Raw genomic sequence first — 22058 nt, 5'->3', positions numbered from 1 at the left:
AAGCATGCTACTCTTCTTGTTCTAGACCATTCCCAGGCCAAGCTGAAAACTTTGTGACTTTTTCTATCTGTTGCTTATCGTCTACATCTTTACCACCCCTACCCTGCCTCCAGCCATAGTCAGTGTATTGCTAACTACTTTTTAAAATCGAGGTATAATTCACTCACCATAAAATCACCACCTTCTTGTGTACATTTCAGTAGTTTATAATATATTCAAAGGTTTTGCAGTGATCACCACTAATTCTATCACCCCCCAAAAGAAACGTTTTATCTGTTATCAGTCATTCCCGATTTCCCCTCCAACATGGCCTGACAATCACTAGTACATTTTCTGTCCCCATTCTAAACATTTCATCTCTGCGAAATGATATAATATGTATTCATTTATGTCTCACTTCATACACTAAGCATGATATTTTCAAGGTTCACCCTGTTATAGCATATATCAATAGTTCATTTCTTCTTCTGGCCAAATGATATTTCTTCTTTTTTTTTTTTTTTTTTAAGATTTTATTTATTTATTTGACAGAGAGAGAGAGATCACAAGTAGGCAGAGAGGCAGGCAGAAAGAGAGGGGGAAATAGGCTCCCTACTGAGCAGAAAGCCCGGTGTGGGGCTCCATCCCAGGATCTGAGATCATGACCTGAGCCGAAGGCAGAGGCTTAACCCACTAAGCCACCCAGGTGCCCCCCAAATGATATCTCATTGTATGGATCTAACACATTTTGTTTATCCACTCATCAGTAGATGGACATTTGTGTTGTTACTATCTTTTGTCTATTAGGAATAATGCTGCTATGAACATTTTTATAAACATGTTTTTAGTTCTCTTTGGGTAGATACCTAGGAGTAGAATTACTGGGTTATATAATAACTCTATGGTTAACTTTTTGAGGAACTCCCACAGTGTTTCCTAAAGCGTTTGTTAGATTTTATGTTCCTTCCAACAATGTATGAGGATTCCACTTTCTCTACATCCTTGTCGACACTTGTTACTGTCCATCTTTCTGATTATATATAGTCATCCTAGTAGATGTTAAGTTCTATCTTACTGAGGTTTTGATTTGCATTTCCCTAATGACTAATTATATTGAGTATCTTTTCAAATGCTTATTGTCCATATGTTTATCTTGTTTGGATAAATGTCTATTCAGATCATTGCTTACTTTGTATTGAGTAATCTTTTTATTGTTGAATTTTAAGAGTTCTTGATATATTCTGGATACTAAGCCCTCAGTTACACGATTTGCAGATATTTCTCTCATTATGTGGTTGATCCTTTCATTTTCTTGATAGGCATAAATTTGAGGTATTTTTTTTTTTTTTAACATGGGGCTTGAACTCATGACCTTGAGATCAAGACTTGAGCTGAGATCAAGAGTTGGTTGCTTAACTGACTGAGGCACCCAGGCATCTTGAGGCACAAATATTTTTAATTTTGATAAAGTCTAATTATCTTTTTGTATACTGATCTTGTATCCTGCACCCTTGCTAAACTTGTTTATTAGTACCAATGATTTTTTTTGGGGGCGGTTATGTGTAAACTTCATATCTTTTATATATAGATATATATATATGATTGTGTTATCTGCAAATAGACAGCTCTACTTCTTCATTTCTTATCTGTGTGGTTTTTTCTTGTCCTTGGTTAATTGTTTTGGTTAGACTCTCCAGTATAGTGTTGAAAGAAGTTGCAAGGGCAGAGATCCTTGTTTTGTTCCTGATTTTAGGGGAAGGCTTTCAGTCTTTCAGCATTTAGTTAGCTGTGTAATTTCCCTTTATCAGGTTAAGGAATTTCCCTTTCATACTTAGTTTGTTGATTGTTTTTATCATATAAGACCACAGATTTTGCCGTGTGTGTGTGTGTGTGTGTGTGTGTGTGTGGCTTTTTTTTGCAGCTGAAATAGATTTTTCTACTTTATTAATACATTACATTGGTTTTCATGTACTGAACTAATCTGATTCCTGAGATAAATCCCAATCCCACTTGGCCATAGAGTATAATTCCTTTTATATGCTGTTGGATTGAGTTGGGGATTTTCGTGTGTATGTGCGTAAGGGTCATTGGCCTATAGTTTTTGTTGGTATTAATTCTTCTTTAAATGTTTAGTAGAATTCCCCTGGGAAGCCATCTGGCCCTGGGCTCTTGTTTCTTGGGAGATTTTTGATTACTGCTCCAATTTCCTTATTTATTGTGAGTCTGTTCAGGTTTTCTATTTTTTTTTCCTGGTTCAGTTTTGGTAGTTTATACTTGTCTAGGAATGTATCCATTTCTCCCAGATTGTCTAATTTGCTAGCATATAGGTACTCATAATGTGTTCTTATGATTGTTTGTATATCTTTGGTGTTGGTTGTGATCGCTCCTCTTTCATTCATGATTTTATTAATTTGGGTCCTTTTTCTTTTCTTTTTGATAAGTCTGTCCCGGGTTTTATCAATCTTATTAGTTCTTTCAAAGAACAAGCTCCTAGTTTCATTGATTTGTTCTACTGTTTTTTTGGTTTCTATTTCATTGATTTCTGCTCTGATCTTTATGATTTCTCTTCTCCTGATGAGTTTAGGCTTTCTTTGCTGTTCTTTCTCCAGCTCCTTTAGGGGAAGGGGTAGGTTGTGTATTTGAGATATTTCTTGTTTCTTGAGAAAGGCTTGTATTGCTATATACTTTCCTCTTAGGACCTCCTTTGCTGCATCTCAGAGATTTTGAACAGTTGTGTTTTCATTATCATTTGTGTCCATGAATTTTTAAAATTCTTCTTTAATTTCTCAGTTGACCCATTTATTCTTTAGTAGGATGCTCTTTAGCCTCCATGTATTTGAGTTCTTTCTAACTTTTCTCTTGTGATTGAATTCTAGCTTCAGAGCATCATGGTCTGAAAATATGCAGGGAATGATCCCAATCTTTTGGTACCAGTTGAGCCCTGATTTGTGACCTAGGATGTGATTTATTCTGGAGAATGTTCCATGTGTACTAGAGAAGAATGTGTATTCTGTTGCTTTGGGATGGAATGTTCTGAATAGATCTGTGAAGTACATCTGGTTCAGTGTGTCCTTTAAAGCCTTTATTTCCTTGTTGATCTTTTGCTTAGATGATCTGTCCATTTCAGTGAGGGGGGTTTTCATGTCCTACTGTTATTGTATTATTATCAATGTGTTTCTTTGATTTTGTTATTAATTGGTTTATATAATTGGCTGCTCCTCTGTTAGGGACATAGATATTCAAAATTGTTAGATCTTCTTGTTGGACAGACCCTTTGAGTATGCTATAGTGTCCTTCCTCATCTCGTATTATAGTGTTTGGTTTAAAATCTAATTTATCTGATATAAGGATTGCCACCCCAGCTTTCTTTTGATGTCCATTAGCATGGTAAATGGTTTTACACCCCCTCACTTTCAATCTGGAGATGTCTTTGGGTCTAAAATGAGTCCCTTGTAGACAGCATATCAATGGGTCTTATTTTTTTATCCAATCTGATACCCTTTGTCTTTTGATTGGGGCTTTTAGCCCACTTACATTCAGGATAACTATTAACAGATATGAATTTAGTGCCACTGTATTGCCTGTAAGGTGACTGTTACTATATATTGTCTCTGTTCCTTTCTGGTCTGTTACTTTAAGGTTCTCTCTTTGCTCAGACGACCCCTTTCAATATTTGCTGTAGGGCTGATTTGGTGTTCACAATTTTTTTTTAGTTTCTGTTTGTCCTGGAAGCTTTTCATCTCTTCTTCTATTTTCAGTGATAGCCTAGCTGGGTATGGTATTCTTGGCTGCATGCTTTTCTTGTTTAATGCTCTGAATATATTGTGCCAGTCCTTTCTGACCTGGCAGGCTGCCATAAGTCTGCTGCCAATCTAATGTTTCAACCACTGTAGGTTACAGACCTCTTGTCCTGGGCTGCTTTTGATATTTTCTCTGCTGCTTCCAGTCAGTGACGAGAGAAGAATTAGGTACAAACAAGTCAGCTGCAAGAGATTGGGAGCAAGGGACAACAGTTGAAAAGGACTGCTGCCACGAGCAACTCCACAGTCTCACTTTTATTGGATAGAAAACAATAGCCAACAGAAGGATTGGTGAAGGTCAAACGTTAGTCACGTCTTGCAGACCAACAAGGAGAAGGATAGAGTTAATAGTTAAACAAGCAAATTCAAAGGACTCATCTAACTAACAACAGGTGCTTCTGGGAAGAGAAAGGAGCAATAACGGATAAGTGAAGCAGGCGGTTTTCCGTTCCACCCTGAGCTGACTGGGCGTTCCCAGGTGCTCGGCTTCCCTGAAGCAGGCGGCTTTCCGCCCTGGGCGGGCCAGGTGTTCCTGGCTGCCCAGCTTCTGTGAAGGGGTGGCCTTCCGCCCTGAGTGAGCCAGGCATCACCAGCTGCCCAGCTTCATGGTCGTACATCATCCTTCTCCCCAAAGACCTGTTGCCAGTATATGTATTTCTTAAGGCCATATCTAAATGTGCTTGGTAACTAGTAAAATCCTCCAGGGGTTACAGTTTAAGTAACAAATTGTTCCGAGGGGCAGCAGCATTTCTCTTTGTCTCTGAGGCTTGTAAGTTTTACTATTAGATGATGGGGGTTGGCTTATTTTTATTGATTTTGAGGGGGATTCTTTGTGGCTCCTGGATTTTGATGCCTGTTTCCCCAAAATTAGGGAAGTTCTCTGCTATAATTTGCTCCAATATACCTTCTGTCCCCTCCATTTCTTCTTCTAATATCCCAATTATTCTAATACTGTTTTATCTTATTGTGTCACTTATCTCTTGTCACTAGACCCTGTGGTCTAGTAGTTGTTTATCTCTCTTTCATCCAGCTTCTTTATTCTCCATCATTTGGTCTTCTATATCACTAATTCTCTCTTCTGCCTCATTTATCCTAGCAGTTAGAGCCTCTTTTTTTAATTACACCTCATTAATAGCCTTTTTTATTTCAATTTGGTTAGATTTTAGCTATTTCATTTCTCCAGAAAGGGATTCTCTGGTATCTTTTATGCTTTTCCCAAGCCCAGCTAGTATCTTTCATTCTGAACTCTAGTTCTTACTAATGTCCATATTGATTAAGCTCCCGTCAGTCAGTACTGCCTCTTGTCCTTTCTTTCTTTCTTTCTTTCCTTCTTTCTTTCTTTCCTTCTTTCTTTCTTTCTTTCTTTCTTTCTTTCTTTCTTTCTTTCTTTCTTTCTTTCTTTCTTTTTTGAGGTGAGTTTTCCTGTTTTGTCATTTTGTCCAGAGAAGAATAGAAGAATGAGAGAACAAAATGCTAAAAGGGTAACAATGACTTCAGAAAAATATAAACAAATCAGAAGAGATCTGAAACTGGAGGGGAAAGAAATGGGAAGAGGGTGGTGAATAGAACAGAGCCACACACTAAGTCTGGGGTGTATTTTGGTCTATTAGAAGAAACTGCTTCCCAGAATTTTAAAGAAAGAAAAACTTATATATATACAAAAATAAGGGTAAATACAATGGAGGGATGGCATATGACCATAAAGATGAAAATTTAAAAAGAATTTTAAAAAGGAATTGTTAAGAAATTCATTAAAAAAAGAAAAAAATTAGGGAAAAAAAAGAGAATGTGATCAGGCAGGAGACGAGAACAAAGTCATATACCAGGTTTAGGGTATATTTTCATCTGTCAGAAGAAAGTGTATCCCAAAATTTTAAAAGAGAAAAACTTATATTTATATAAAAAAATAAGATTAAATACAATGAAGGGATAGAATATGACTGTAAAACTGAAAATCTAAAAAGATTTTTAAAAAGGAATTGATAAGATGGTAGTTGAAGAAAAATTCGAAAAATAAATAGAAAAAGAAAAAAACAAAGTTTTAAAAATTAACTTTGAAAGACTAAGGAGTCATGGGGAAAAAGCCATGAATTCTATGTGCTATATTCCCCTAATGCTAGAAATTTGCACTTCTCTTTGATCGGTAAACTTGGTCTTGGCTGGATGTTCTTGCTGATCATCTTCTGGGTGAGGGGCCTATTGCACTGATTTTCACATGTCTTTGCCTGAGGTAGAGTTGCATTGACCTTGCCAGGGGCCAGGCAGAATAATCCACTTGGGTTTGCTCCTGGTAGCTTTTGTTCCCTGAAAGCTTTCTGTATAGATTTGGAGAATGAGAATGAAAACGGTGGCCTCCCAGTCGCTGGCCCCAGAGGAGGTGAGAGGCCAGGGCCCCAGTCCTCAGTGTGGCCTCAGAGAAAAGCAGTCAATCACTCCTCTCTCCCTGGTCCCTGGCCACACTTCATGCTCACTTGGCCTGTGACTGAGCATTTCTGTCTTTGGCACATGACCCCATTTGGAGTGTCCAAACTCAGCAGGTTCCTGTGGAGGATCCCATGCTGCTCCTCCCAGTGGAGGAAGGAGAGTCTCCCCAGATCTGCTAGTTGTGGGGTCCCTCCTTGGAGAGTAGTGGCCCAACTGTGCCACAGATAATGATTTATGACAACCCTGAGCTGAGAGCCCACTCCTCGGCTCTGTCTTTGCAGCTGGCTTCCCCTCTCCAGTACTTGGGAGCTGTGCCACTGAGCTCTGCCCAGTCTTTCTGTGACCCCAAGGGTCCTGAGACCACACAGTCCCAGTGAGGGTTTCACCCCTCCCCCCATTCAGCCGCTGGAGCGACGTCCCTCAGTGGAGCAGACTTCTTAATGTTCAGAGTTTTGCTCCACTGCTCTATCACTTGCCTGTAGCCGGATGATAGAAGCTCTCTCTCCCCTGTGGTCTCTCTTCCCTAATATTGCCCAGGGTTCTCTTCTTCGCAGTCCTACCTTCCAGATTCATTCATAGAATTGCTGCTATTCTTTTCTTTGATCTCCTGTTGAGTTTGTAGGTGTTCAGAATGATTTGGTAACTAAATGAATTCCTGGGATGAGATAAAATTTGGGTTTCCTACTCCTCTGCCATCTTGCTCCTCCCCAATATTGCTGATCTTTTTAAAAACCAAATTTTGGGTCTGTTGATTTTCTCTATCTTTTTTTATTCTCTATTTTTTCCCCTTCTCAAATCTTTATTTCTTCCTTTCTCCTCGTTTTGAGTTTAGTTTTCTCTTTTTCCATTTTCTAGTGGAATTTAGTTACTGAGTTAAGATTTTTTTCATTTTTAATGTAGCCGTTGACATCTATAAACTTCCTCCAGTCACTGCTTTCTTTGTGTTCTGTGAGTTTTGGTAAATGCTGTTTTCATTTTCATTCATCTCAAATTATTTTTTGATTTCCCATATGAATTCCTTTTTGACTGGCCATGCAGGATTGTGTTGTTTCATTTCTATGTAGTTATATATTGCCAGAGTGTCCTTCTGTTACTGATTTATGATTTTTTATGTTTTGAATCCTTTTATGTTTTTTAGACTGAGGACCACGAACTGTTCTTGATCTTCGCTCAGAAGCCTCTTTCTTGCATATGCCTTTTTATTCCCACTGCAACTACCCTTGCTGGGCTCTTTTAGCCTCCTGTGTAGCCTACAAACCACCGTCATGTGACATGTCCTAACCCCTAATTTAGTGCTTCCCTTTTGTTGACAAAATAAGTCACCATTTCTAAACCTACCTTTTAAGGTCTTCTGCAACCTGGACCTAACCTAGCGCTTCTATTCTCAGGTCTGAAAAGACTTTCACCTTGGGCCATGCCTGGAGAAATAGTCCTGTTAAATTAAAGAAGACATAACTTCTAACATCAGTCTATAACTGTTAAGTATTCAGTGGATAAAGTCTCTTTGTTCTCCTTTTTAACCAATTATCGATTTTTAAAAAAAATTAGTGACTCTTCTTTGTTTTCATCTGTGGGATGGGAATTCTAGGAACATTTGGAAGTTGTTTAGTTGCTTTCTTCTTAAACTTGTGACTCTTAGCATTACCATCTTCACACATAATTCTATCAAACTGAATCAGAGGTTAAGGAAATTTAACAAAAAAAACCTCTTGAATACCATCAGCAAAATAGTATGATTTATGCTATTTACAGTACTTGATGTGGCTCATTATTGGAGAAGCCTCTCTTCTGCCCTTCAGTACCCAGCTCAAATGATCCGTCTTCTATGAAATCTCTATTGCTACCCCTTAAAAATGATCACTTTCTTCTAAATACCTCTGACCCTTTATTCTCTTTTAATGCCTTTCTTTTGTAATATGTATTTATGTGTTCATCTTTTCCTCCCTCTCTTAGCCTCAAGGCACTTTGGAGACTGACTAATATTTTGCACAAAGTGTTTTGTACATAATAGGGATCCCCGTAAATATCTTTGGGACAATGACAGAATAATTTTTAAAACATATCTTTTTATTTGTTCGTTTTCCAGTTCTGTAGCTCCAAACTTACTCCATCTCTTGTCCAAACTACCGGAAGTTTCTCGGTCCCCTTTCTTAATGTAGCATTACTCTTCTCTATATAGTATTTGTTAGTTTTCCTCATTTTCTGTTGCTTCCACAAGGACACCTTACTGCAGAAAGATCTGCCATGGCCTCATTTTAGAGAGTGAGGCTGTCCCAACTTCTCGTGTTCAGCTCCCAATTCTACTAAAGTCCTCTCAGACTTCCCCCCACTTCTTTCTTTCTATCTTCTTGGAAGAAATCTCTCTATCACTTCTATTATAGACAATGAAATTATTGGATAAATTAGCCCCACTTACCCACCTATTTTTCTTATTATCCCGCTTCTACTTCAGATCCTTTCCTCACGGTCCTTCTCATTCCATTGCCATCTATCAATGAAATCGCCATTTTCATTATAAAACCCTTCTCTGTTACTTACATGGAAAATTATATCTCCATCCGTTGACTTCAAGACTGTTTTTCTGCTATGACTCATTGCCTTTTTTTATAAGAGATAGGAGATGATGTCATATCTTTTTACATTTCCCATGAAACTGTTTCTAGCATGTAGACATTAAACACATATTTGTTAAAGAAATGAATACATGCATTTAAAATTGAGATATTTATTGAAAGGATTTGGCAACTCCTGAAAGTATATGGACTATGTTTTTAAAAAAATTCACGATCTCCTATGAAAGAAGATTCAGTATTCCTTAATTTTGTAGTATTAGTGGTTTTATAAACCAAAAACTTATTATGTATCTATATGTGAATTTGCCATTTAAAAAAAATTCATGATCTCTTATGAAAGAAGTATCGGTATTCCTTAATTTTGTAGTTTTAGTGGTTTTATAAGCTAAAAACTTATTATGTATCTATATGTGAATTTACATTTCTATTACAAGGTTACATACACGTTTGAGACTTTGTTCTAAATCAGTCATTCTTTCAGGGTTTCACAATAAGGGGAATAAAATAATACACTTGATTTTATTGATTTGTCTTGTTTTCAAGTCATTGTGAAACAGAATAACATATAGTACCAAGTGAGTTGAACTAAATAAGCTCTCTCTTGGTTTAAGCAGCTATTTACATTTTAGCTTTATACTAACAAATCCATTCCCTAAAGAACATTTTGGAGACTGGTGCATAGTATTTTGTAATATCCAATAAACTTTTATTCAAAAAGTACAGAAAGCATAGTTTCAGGAGTTAGAGTCAGGGTTTATTTTTTGATGTTGTTGGGTTTTTTTCTTTTTTTCCTCACCACATCACATTGTTGAGTCATCTTCTCTTGGCCTTGATTAAAATTTCTTTTCCTAGAAAAATTGAAGTACGCTAGTGCTTACATTTCAGAGGGTAGATAATGTCTTAGCAATAGAGCTCTCTATGAAGACCTTTGGATGTCCAGAAGTTACTATTAATGCTTAACGTAAGAGGAGTGATTCACTGGAAGTATTAACTTTTAAAAGTCTTTTGTGCTTTCAAGGTGGTTTCCAGAAGTTCAGAATATTTATTACCAAGGTAATAAAAAAAAGCAATTGCCAACTAGTGACAGCAGTGCCAAATTGGAATCTTTTTTCAACTGCGCAGCTACGCTTATGACTTTACAGCTGCAAGAACTCACTTTGGTCTCCATGCAGGATTTCACAGACTTAATAGCACAACCACCAGTAAGTATGGTGCCATAACACCACTACTCAACCACTAATTTATTTTCAAGAGGAAGAAGATTAAAAAAAAAAAAAAAAAAAAAGCCCTTTACCAGTGGAAGAAGAAGTACATCTTCAGATCACTTAGCTGTTTAAAAACACTTAGTAACAACCTGAATATTCAGGATGTACGGGTATCACCTAGTTGGTGAGGATTAGTGAAGAGAAGTGAAAACTCTTCTCATTGGGAAATTTGGGCCATGATGGCTGGGGGAGGTTTCTGCAAGGAACTCTCTTCTTTCTGGGAGAAGGTCCTGTTTGAGTATGAGCTGGGCCTGGGAATCTGAATGTTCTCATAGGCTCTTTCTTGCATGACTCCAGAGCCCCACTGCTATGCACATCCTCCTTTTTCTGAAACCTTGACCCCAACTCTGGTTGATCTGTAGGCCTGGTGGGTACTAAACACCAACATGTCTAGCTGGGAAGTGCTCTTGCACTTTCTAGTAGACCTCCTCATTGGCTTAACTGTCTAGGGCATAAGAGGAAAGGTGAGAACCCATGAGTTCTAACTGGGACCACTGCACTGCTTAGTCTCTCCCCATTCATTCATATATTCATATATATATATATATATATATATATGAATATATACATATATATGTATATACTCACATACATGTATACTTTTTTTTTTTTTTTTTTTTGGCAGGATTCTGTTAGAGCTTTTGAACATCCCGGTTTCATCATGAGGCTGATTCTTGAAAATGACACCATTAAGTTTGAACCTGAGTTCAGTGACTATAGAGACATCCTTCTAAATGTTTATGATACCATGATTAAGGCTGTCAGTTTTGTGCCAAGAGTTGAGACAAAACTGTATTCCAAGTGGGTAAGTAACAGGGATATTCTGATTGCTTGAATTTTCATGATGACATTCATTTCAAACAACTTCTAAAAGGCATAGACCTGTATCCTCTGCCGTGCGGAATATAAATGGCTTGGCAACATTGGCTTATGAGAAGCTTTTAATTAAAAAATACAGTATTTCCATTACAATATACTTAGTTACTTAGTCTAGTCTTGCATTGGACTGAAACTTTTCTTAAGGGAAGGAATTAAAGTTTGTGCTCAGGTTTAAGGCAGGCAGTCAGGGTTGGCTGTGGTACTCATGCCATGCTGCACAGCCCCTGATACTTCTCTAGCTCTTTCAGACGGTCCTCCAGTTGGTTACTCTCCTCATATACCTTTTCCCATCAGCATTAGTGTCTGTACTCTCAAATCACAGATTCTACTTCGCTTCTCTCTCTGGCCATTTACTTAGCAAAGCTATGCTGAACTTGTGTATTTCAACGGGAGCTACTGCAGTCTAGTATACAAGTCGAGCATGTCTGATAATTCCTTAACTTAAAAGGTTTTCAAACTTTGTAAGTCCAATCAGTAGCTTTCTCATTTCCTTCTTATTTTATTTTTTTAAAATATTATTTTAAGGGGCGCCTGGGTGGCGCAGTGGGTTAAAAATATTATTTTATTTATTTAGTTATTCATTTATTTTTTAAAGATTTTATTTATTTATTTGACAGACAGAGATCACAAGTAGGCAGAGAGCCAGGCAAAGAGAGAGGAGGAAGCAGGCTCCCTGCCGAGCAGAGAGCCTGATGCAGGGCTTGATCCCAAGGATGCTGGGATCATGACCTGAGATGAAGACAGAGGCTTTAACGCACTGAGCCACGCAGGCGTCCCTAAAAGTATTATTTTAGAGAGCACATATGTGCACATGAGCTGGGCAGGCAGAGGGGGAGGGAGAAGGAGAGAGGACCTGAAGGAGACTGTGTCCTGAGCACAGAGCCCAAAACGGGGCTTGATCTCCCGACCATGAGATCATGACCTGAGCTAAAACCGACTATGCCACACAGACACCCCTCTTTTTTATTTTTAAAATAGTTCACAAATATTTCATGTACAGGAAAAGGTCCAGGAGACGAGTGTGTAGTTTTAAGTGGTAATCCAGCTACCCCTGTGTACTTACAGTCTAGCTAGAGAAATGTCATATTACTGATGCCTTTAAGCTCTTCCCGCTCCCCGCCGCCCTTCCCTGCTCACCTTCTCGGCTTCTGCCTTCTAGCAAAACAATCATAATCTTGAATTTTGTCGTTCTTAATCTGAAAATTTTAAGATACACTTGCTACCTGTCTGCATATCCCTAAACAATTTCCATTGAGTGTTTCCTTGTCTGTGTATATATGTGGAGTCCTCTTGTAATCAGTGACTTGTTTTATTTTATTCAACATTGTGATTGTGAAATTATCCATTATGAGGATATTTATCTTCATCATAAAGTTTCTATTTTTTCAATATTTTTATTTTCTAGGAATTCCAGTAAGTTGTCACATGGGACTTGTCACTTTATTGTCGCCTGTGTTTAGTCATATATTCATTTCTCTTTCACTTCGCCATTCACTGATCTGACACTTGCTCATGGTGGTTTATTTCTATGGGTGTTTTTCCTTTATCATTATGGGCTCATACATGTAAGAACTTCATGCAGGGAAGTCCTTAAGGCCTTAATTTAAGGTGGTTCCTCCCGAATTTGCATATTCTCCTCACAGTTACTCTGGAGGTCTCTCCAGACCAACAACCTTTTTTTTTTTTTTTAAATTAAATTTTATTTATTTATTTGGCAGAGACACAAGCAGGCAGAGAGGCAGGCAGAGAGAGAGGGGGAAGCAGGCTCCCTGTTGAGCAGAGAGCCCGATGCGGGGCTCGATCCCAGGACCCTGGGATCATCACCTGAGCTGAAGGCAGAAGCTTGAACCCACTGAGCCACCCAGGCACCCCCCAAAGACCATTTTTTAAATAAAATTCTTGCCAAGGATTTTGTGGACAACACGGGCAGTGTGAATGCTTACCAAGTCTGCATGAGAACAAGCTGGTGGTCACAATCTTAAGGCGACAGTCTTTTTTCTTCTCCACCAAAAAACAAGATCAAAGCATGATGTTGTTGGTTCCTCATTCAGAGGTTCTGTCACCTTTCAGCATTCTGAAATTTTCTATCACCTTTCGGTATTCTTGGCTTTCTGTGAGGGTAGCCAATGTGACGTTCCTCTCTGCTCAGGCTTGAGGCTTTGTTTCCTAACAGCCATTCTGCCACCCCCTCCCTTGCACGTAGGCCCATCTTACTAGAGACTCATTAAAACAAAGCTTAGACCACCAGGGATCAGCAGTCTCTAGGGCAGTTGTTCACTTCCGCACATAATTACCTCCCAACTCATGTGTTCCCTCACGTTTAGCCCCTAGACTTTCCCTATTATTTTATTTTGCTTCCCTAGCTATGCATTAGAAAAGTTATATTTGGCATCTTTTCTGGCATTCTTATATATTTTGAACTAGATAGTTATTTTCAGGTTATAGAGTCCTCATATTGTCATAAATAGAAGTCTCTGGAGAAATGTAGTTTACTTTGGCCTTTGTTTAATTTCAGTTCAGCTATTGTATCTTTCTCCAGGCATACCCTGCCAGTTTTCAATAAGGATTTGAGGGAGTTTATGAAACAGACAAATAGAACGAGTTAATAATTGTTACTAGGCATGCTCAGAGTTGAGAAAAGTATTACCATCATTTGAATGAATATAGTTACTTTGATTTAATGGTTACAAAATATGGCTCTAAGTTTCCTGGCTTCTGAAGTGAGGAGGAATACATGACAAGTTTTAACTGGGATTAAGCAGTTAATTTAAACTGCTCAGGTCTTTTTCCCTGTTATCAGATTTTGAGAGAGGAGTCTTACATTTTACATGGAGTAATGGTTCTGAAATCCTACATATCAGCATCACCTGGTGATATTTTAAAAATACAAATCTACCACCACCACTTCTTGCCCCTAGACATGTGGATTCACAATGATAGCTCATTCTCAGAAATATGTTGCCGGAATCATCTAGGGATATTTTGCTAGTAATCAGGTTTGGAAATGATGTAGAAGGTACTTCGAGTAAGATGACTGAACATGATTTTGATGACCTTTGACAGCAATGGCAGAAGTGGGTTGTAGAGGTGTTCTTATCATAATCTTTGATAGAAACTAAAAGTGAAATTAAAATACATTTCTCTCCCCCTGGAAGACAAACCTACAAGGGCCCAAGATGCTGTGAATCCAAGCATATCACCATCTCATGATCTATTTTGATAGACTTTCGAATACTTGAGCTGTCTCATTCAAAATATCATTTCCCTTAACTCTTGATAGGAACTGATTAGAATTCATATCAAAATTATACTTTCTGGGGACGCCTGGGTGGCTCAGTTGGTTAAGCAGCTGCCTTCGGCTCAGGTCATGATCCCAGCGTCCTGGGATCAAGTCCCACATCGGGCTCCTTGCTCAGCGGGGAGCCTGCCTCTCCCTCTGCCTCTGCCTGCCATTCTGTCTGCCTCCCCACCCTCTCTCTGATAAATAAATAAAATCTAAAAATTAGGTTTAGAAAGATAGACCTATAGGCAGGCTGTTAATACGTTTAAGAAATATTATATAATGAGTATTGATGAGCTTGCATTAGATCCAATAATTACTTTGTGTACAGTACACAATATAGATTTCTTTAGCTCAGAGTCTCCCCTCCACCACCACCCCGCTGGCCCCAGGAAAGATGGCACCAAGCATCTACTGAGCCCAGCGTTGTAGTGGTGGTGGTGGCGGCGGTGGGATTCACTAATGTTCTCAAGAAGGGTCTAATTCTAACCATTATGATTTCCTAAAATCCCCCTAGAGGGCATGGCGGGCAAATGCATCCTGGATAGCTGAATAAATTACCCAGTTCTCTAAGGAATCCTTTAATAGTATCTAGTGAATGCTCTAGAATATCCACTACTGATCATAATTTTTGTTTGTTAGAGTGAAAAATCCCTTCTTCCAAATGAAAGGTAGAGCAGGTATATTTTTAAGTGTAACTTGGTTCAGGATAATAAACCCTATAGGCACATATCCTTGCCCTCTTATTTGAAAAGAGGAGACAAGCTATTGAGATTTGTTTGCTTATTAAAAGTTGTTATCTCATTCATTATTCTAATGGTGATAGCAGAATGCACATTTTGTAACCAGGGATTTTAGTTTCTTCTAGTTGCTGTTCACAGAATCAAAGATCAAAGGTCAATGAATGAGTAAACAATTTTTCTTTGTTCTAGACAGATTACTCCTCAAGGTGAAAAAGTACTGTGATGAGAGAATATGATGATATGACATTGAGCTGGCTTACTTTTTAAAAATAAAGTACAATGCAAGCACTACCTTTTAATTGCACAAATACAATGTGGGTTTTGGTGTTTTTATTTTGTGTGTATTTTCAAGTGATAGTTCTTTCATGCATACAGAAAACCCAAAACACAACTAGGTAGCCTTGAAGGAAAACAAAAAAAGTCCATGAAACTTAGGTGTTCAATATACTATTAGACTGAATCTCTTTCTATAGAGATTAGAAAATAAAAAAGAGGGACACCTGGGTGGCTCAGTCATTTAAGCATCTGCCTTGGGCTCAGGTCATGATCCCAGGGTCCTGGGATCGAGTCCTGCATCCCGAGCCAAGCTCCCTGCTCGGTGGGGAGTCTGCTGCTTCCTCTCCCTCTTCCTGATGCTCCCCCTGCTTGTGCTTTCTCGCTTTCTGTCAAATAAATAAGATCTTAAAATAAATAAAAAAGACTTTAGGAATGTATGTGTGTGTGTACACACACACAAATACACACAGTAAGATTGGCATTTTTACAAAGATAAATGATACAGTTACCTTTATTTTTTAAAATGAATGTTATTTTTCCCTTTGTTTAGGAAAGTAAGTCTAAACCAACAACCTTGAAGCCAGTAATTCTGGATGAAATTGTCGAAGCCCACAAAGAAAAAGTGAAGGAAGTGATAGAGAGAGAGAGTGTGGCACCCAAGGAGCACCTCAGACTCTATGACAAGTATGACTTCCTGATCACCAGAAAAGCTGAGCAAGATGCTGATGCTTTCCTTGAAGAGAACCGGAGTTATGAGAAAATAATGCAAGAAATTCGCAAATATCAAAAACTAATAGAGGAGATACAGTACACATCTAGAAAGGTAAAGGGTCCGTTTTGTACAACTGTTCTTTGTAACTAGGATCTTTTCCCAGTTTTATGAGGATATGTTTTTAGATCATACAGTGAAAGTCAGACCATAACTGTCAACAGGGAAAATACTTATTGCCTCTCCATGAACTGAGCATTGTGGGAAACCCAGGATATATAGAAGTAGACAAAACAGTGTTCTTGTCCCCAGAGAGCTGAAAGTCTAGTACTTCAAGTCTGACTTCTGCTTTACATAATTTGTACTTGATATGATTTGTCCCCTCAAAGATTCCAAGAGCTTAGTTTTGTTTTGTTTTTGTTTTTTTGCTTTAGTGTTCATAAATCTTTCAGAAAATATGGTAATCACACCAAAATGTGATTACTTCTGTTCGTAGGAGACTGGTAATTTAAGATTTTTGTTTGTCCTTTTTCATAGTTTCCAAAATTTCCACCCAAAATACGCATTACTGTTCTGTACGGAGCAGATACGACATCTAAATCCCCCACTGTCTATTTAGCAATAACTCAATTCTCCAAAATTCTTATGTCCATTGTTGTCCTGAGATAGAATTGGCTTCCAAGATAACAAACTCTTGAAGATTTATCCAGAAGATGGTTGTAAAATGCAAATGGGAGGTTAGAAAATCCTGCCTACATCATATTAAACACACATGCACACACACACACACACACACCAAACAATATTGTGAGAAAGGCAAAATTGTGGGAATCTTTTCTTTTCATGTTCATTAAACTTTTAATACTTCTTGTTGCAGACTATTCGTTTAGGAATGTTTGAAATGCGCTGTGAGGAATTAATCAGAGCTTTGGTGAAACGAGCAGAACTTATTTGCGGAAAACTTATAGCTAAAATGTTCCGAGATCATCAGGAAGTAAATACAAGGTATTTATGTGATACTGATATTTTTTTTTCAGGGTGTTGTTAGATAGGATCAATTGTCATTCAAATGAAGTTTTAGATTAGAACAGTGTCATCAATGACCCTCCAAGAAGATGATGTCACACTTACTTCTACTTGGCTTTGTCATTTTATGATTATTATTAGTTTTTCACCACAAATGCACCTTCCTGATTGCTTGAAATAAGGCGGTAGTAAGAAGTGTTTGCAGTTTGGTTTTCACAAGTCAGATAGATGTTCTCTAACATCACTAATGTTTTAAGTTTTAAGTTTGTATAATCAATACACAAAATGGATTTTCAAAGTGGATTTACCCAATAGTTTTCCTGGGTCCTAATGGATCCTCAGATTTAGAATTTCACTCACTGGGATTACTCTTCAAGGCTAATAACTTGTTGTCTTAACTAAAAACTTATTTTTTTAATAACCTGGGGAATTTTAGGATAACTGGCTCATGTTAAGTAAACTCACGAAATGCTAAGGTATAAATAGAATGCCTTTGTATGTAGGCAGGATGTAGAACTCGTCTTGAATCAACAATTGGTGTTCATGTTGCTCTGAGAACCTTTTTTCTGGTATCAGTCACATGGAAGACACCCCCTCCCAATCAAAAATTTTGTAATAGTTATGGTATTATAGGAAAAAATAGATCATTAAAAAGAAGATTCAGGCTGTAAAAAAGCCTGAAGGAAGCTTGTATTAAGCACAAGAGTAGGTGCTTATATTCTAAATATGAATATAACTACTATAATACATAATATATTTAATTTATTATAATAATATAATATATAAGTTACATATAACTATTATAAGCTATAGTCTTAAGGGGAAATAGAAATACAAACCAGGAAATTACCATAAGGTTCAGTAAATGCTGGATTGAGCCACAGACACAGAATGGAAAAGGACATGATTAATGTCCTTCACAGCAGAGATTGGGCAAGTGGGAAAAATCAGGGCAAGCTACGAGGAAGAAGATATGTGAATTCATTTTAGAGGATGAGTACTGGGAGTCTACCAGGTGAACAATGTAAATAAAAGAATTCCAGCTAGAAAAAGTAACATATATAAGGGTGTGAGGTGTGAAAACGGATGGTGTTATTTGAAGAACACGGACTGATCTGTGTCGCTGGAAAGAGGAGTGAGGGGTAAGGCTGAGGCAGGACGGGTCCCTGCACAGCCAGTCCTGGAACCAGAATCCCATATTCAACTGTAAAAGCACTTTTCCTCTAAAAGTTCTGGGAGAATAGTGAAAATGTCTTTTACTTGTAGCTCTTCATGCTGCGTTAAATATTTATTTTAATTTCATAGCTATTTTCTCTGTCTCTTAACTGTCCCTTCTGAGGTTGTGCTGATTCTACTTTTCCCCTCTTTCTCCAAACCTTGCCTCTCACCACACACGGGATGTACAAAGGACATGTCAGGAATATTAGAACCAGTCAGATACAAGTGCCTCAACTTCTTGCCCCTCTGTGTCTCACCTCAATTCTGCAAGAGCCCTTCATTCCTGTCTCCCCATATTTTTGAGAAAGAGTCTGTCATACCATTCAAAGTTCTCTCTGCCTATGGGCTCAACCCTCTTGGCGCCCGTCCTTCTGGAGCTGGTTCTACCAGTTGCCCATGTCCTCTGTATCTCACTAAAAATCGCTCCTCTGCTGTGGATTCTGCCTCTCAAACTTACAACCATCTTCAGAACCCTGTTTCTTCTTCCACACTCCCCACTTCAACCCAAATTCACAACCATGCTGTTTCTTTCTCCACCTCACAGCCATTCTTCTTCTTCCTTTTTTTTTTTTAAGGAGAGAGAGATAGGGTAAGGAAAGGGAGAATCTTAAGCAGGCTCCATGCCCAGTGGGGAGCCTGAGGCAGGGCTCAGTCAAATGACCTGACATCATGACCGGACCCAGAATCAAGAGTCAAAGTCTTAACCGCCTGAAACCCGAGGTACCCCACTGCAGTCAATCGTCTTTAAGAAATTTCTACCTGTTTTATCTGGTCCTTTTTTACCTTTTACCACTTTTTTTTTTTTAATCTTACAGTAAGATCATTATATGGGCTACAACCCAAATAAGTAAGAAATATTTGCATATTACTAGAAGTTTCTGAGCATAGAAGTCCATGTTAACTGTTCGCCGCAAGTAGAGTTAATCACTCCCTTACTTAATACTACTTTTTTGGGTGCTATCTCAACTAAATCTCTGGCAGAACCCCTAAAATTCTAGGTCGGAAGTGATTGTTTATGGCCTTGTTTTCTATACAGGATTATGAACCGCTTGGAGTCATTATTACGTCTTCTACAATTCTCTATCTCTGTCACTTAGTATTATAGTTGCAAATGTAAGAGATGATCATTAAATGTGTATTGAATGAATAATGGCACAGATTTTTAGATGTCATATAGATAAGATCATCTTACTTTGTTTTTCACATAAGGGCACATTTAGTATATAAGAATATATTTAAGGATAAAACTTAGTTACATAAATTGATTTTGTCTGGTATTTCAGATTATGTGATGAATTTGAGAAGATAGCAGAAAAAGCTCTTAGCACTCCTCCAAATACAGCAGAACTAATGGAAATGAAGGTATTATTTATAAACTTTATAGTCATATGTGTGTAAGTTAATTGTTTCCCCAGCTGTTATTAGTTAATTATCAACATGATAATACAATAACAAATCACTACGAAAGTTAAAAGAGGCTTAAAGTAATGTTTTGTTTTGTTATTCTTAGCTCATGAGTCTACAGTTCGGTGCTCCCGGCTGGTTCTGCTCCCAGTTGGGTCACTCACTCAGTTGGGTCAGCTAGTTCTCAGTTGAGTTGACTAGCGAAACGATCTTTGGCAATTTGACTCTGCTCTGCTTGTCTCTTAAATTCCAGCAGGCTTACTGGACGTGTTCTCATGGCATGGTAGAGACACAAAACCACACCCAGGTGTACAAATGCTTTTCAATTGTCTCTGTGCATCACAGTAGTTAGCATCTCATTGGCCAAAGCAAGTCACATGGCCACAGCATGAGAAGATACCACAGGGTATGGCTATTGGGAGAGGTGAAATATCGGAGCTGTTTGTGTATTGTCTACCAATATTTTTGGGAACAATATTAATACTTACTACCATGCTAATAGCATGAGCCAGGACTGTCTTGGGCAACCTGAGATATGTGCCATTCTTAATTTTTTTAATCAAATATTTAATCTTTAATAATTTGTTTTTATAGGCTATTTTGGTTATACATTAAAAGTTTCTGTGGTAATTTGCCGAAATAAGTTTTGAGCATAGGATTTATGCTACTAAAAATATTAGGTAAGTCTCACTTTAATCATTTTTGGTGTTCCTTTTGTGTTAGAAATCTGCCTACTGGTAAGTAAAACAGTATAAAACAACTAGCTAATCACAATTTTATTTTACTCCTTTTTCATTCTTATAACAACAAGCTTTTATAGGACTTACCCCATTTCCTACCCAGCATTCCCAAGATCTAAAATAGAATCTTTTCTTTTTAGATTGTGAGATAGGGAAGCAAACCCAGCAAAATACGTAAAATCATTCAAAACTTTGTATAGGCAAGAAATTACAGTGCTTATGTACATTCTTTAAATTAGTCAACTTTCAAAGAAAAGTTTTTAAATCATTAGAACTGACTTTACATATCAGCATTTAACTAAAAGAAATCTGTTTTCTTTAAAGTCTTTGTACTTGCATTGGTGTTAGCACGTGTGAATGCGTATGTATGTGTATTTGATACACACACCTGTATGCGATCACTTTTAGATTTTTATATTTTATATTAGTTGTTGTAAGATGTCAAGTGGCACTCTGATCCTGGATGATTATAAAGTAGTTGGAGAATTCCACAACCATATATGCCTGTGGAAAAAATAATGCTGAGTAGGAAGAGTGTCATTTATTTACCCTCCTAGCCATCACTGGAAATATTTACAAATTTGGAATTATTTAGTGTGAATTTCTATTGTTCATAACAATCTGTAACAGAATTAGCAAATAGGATTCATTAACTGATATTTAAAATATTTCTGCATCTTGGGGCGCCTGGGTGGCTCAGTGGGTTAAGCCGCTGCCTTCGGCTCAGGTCATGATCTCAGGGTCCTGGGATCGAGTCCCACATCGGGCTCTCTGCTCAGCAGGGGGCCTGCTGCCCTTCCTCTCTCTCTGCCTGCCTCTCTGCCTACTTGTGATCTCTCTCTGTCAAATAAATAAATAAAATCTTTAAAAAAAAATATTTCTGCATCTTAAAAAAGTTTAGTCACACAATAGTAAAATAACTTCTCGGTTTATGCAGTACTGAAATCAGTCATTATCAGTTGGGGAAATAAAAATCCATTCATTTGAATACACAGAAATCTGATTAATCACATTATAAAAGTATATTTTCAGTTAGACATTTATTTACTTGTGGAAACCATCATGGTTCCCATCTTATTTGTTTGGATTTGTAACATAATATTTGGTCTTGTTAAAATGATATATTAATGAAAGACTTTTAGATAGTGTTGGTTTTTTTCTTTTTAATCACAGAAGTAAAATTTTAAATAATCTGGGATTTTACAAAGTAGAAAGCAGAAGCAGAAGTTCATCTTTTCCCATAATTCCTTTCTTTAGAGTGATGATTTTTTTAGTGTGAATTCTGCTCTTTCCAAACATATATACAGTATTAAGTCTAAATAACACTAGAGAGAGAGAAGAAGAGAGAAAGACAGAAAAATGAAGATTAAATAGACTTTTAAAAACATGAGAACAAGAAGCCTTTACTTCACAGATAGGGAGGGTAGCTATAGACAAGGGAAGCTGGATGTAAGCAGTTACAGGTAATCGCCAGCCTTCTCGTTTTTCAATGGGGAAGCAGGTTTCCTTCAACATTTATATTACTCAGATATATAAGTTAACATGTGTCAAAAGAGCTTTGAGAGAGCTCTATGTGTATGTGCACATATACGTGTGTACATGTCTGTGTGTGCTCGTGCACACACACACACATACACACCCCCTGCATTCACCACCACTTCTCACAGATTTGCTTTTGCAAAAACAAAATCATTACTCTGCCGCAAGTTCCTTTCTTCACAACAATGTACCTTCTTTGTATT

The 22058-nt window shown here is 37.7% G+C and overlaps 1 protein-coding gene across 2 annotated transcripts in view; it reads left to right on the top strand.

Annotated features, from left to right (window-relative positions):
- Positions 1-22058, top strand: part of DNAH7 (dynein axonemal heavy chain 7) — a 252745-nt gene that overhangs the window by 43548 nt on the left and 187139 nt on the right. For both annotated transcript variants that reach the window (XM_032354246.1, XM_032354245.1), the window contains 5 exons: positions 9795-9978; positions 10667-10846; positions 15770-16042; positions 16806-16933; positions 19456-19534. In XM_032354246.1, the coding sequence (XP_032210137.1) occupies positions 9795-9978; positions 10667-10846; positions 15770-16042; positions 16806-16933; positions 19456-19534 (844 nt within the window). The remainder of the gene's footprint in view (positions 1-9794; positions 9979-10666; positions 10847-15769; positions 16043-16805; positions 16934-19455; positions 19535-22058) is intronic.

This window comes from Mustela erminea, chromosome 8 (assembly GCF_009829155.1).
Source record: "Mustela erminea isolate mMusErm1 chromosome 8, mMusErm1.Pri, whole genome shotgun sequence".
Taxonomy (NCBI): domain Eukaryota; kingdom Metazoa; phylum Chordata; class Mammalia; order Carnivora; family Mustelidae; genus Mustela; species Mustela erminea.
The sequence above is the reverse complement of the archived record's forward strand: the minus strand, read 5'-3'. Positions and strand labels throughout refer to the sequence as shown.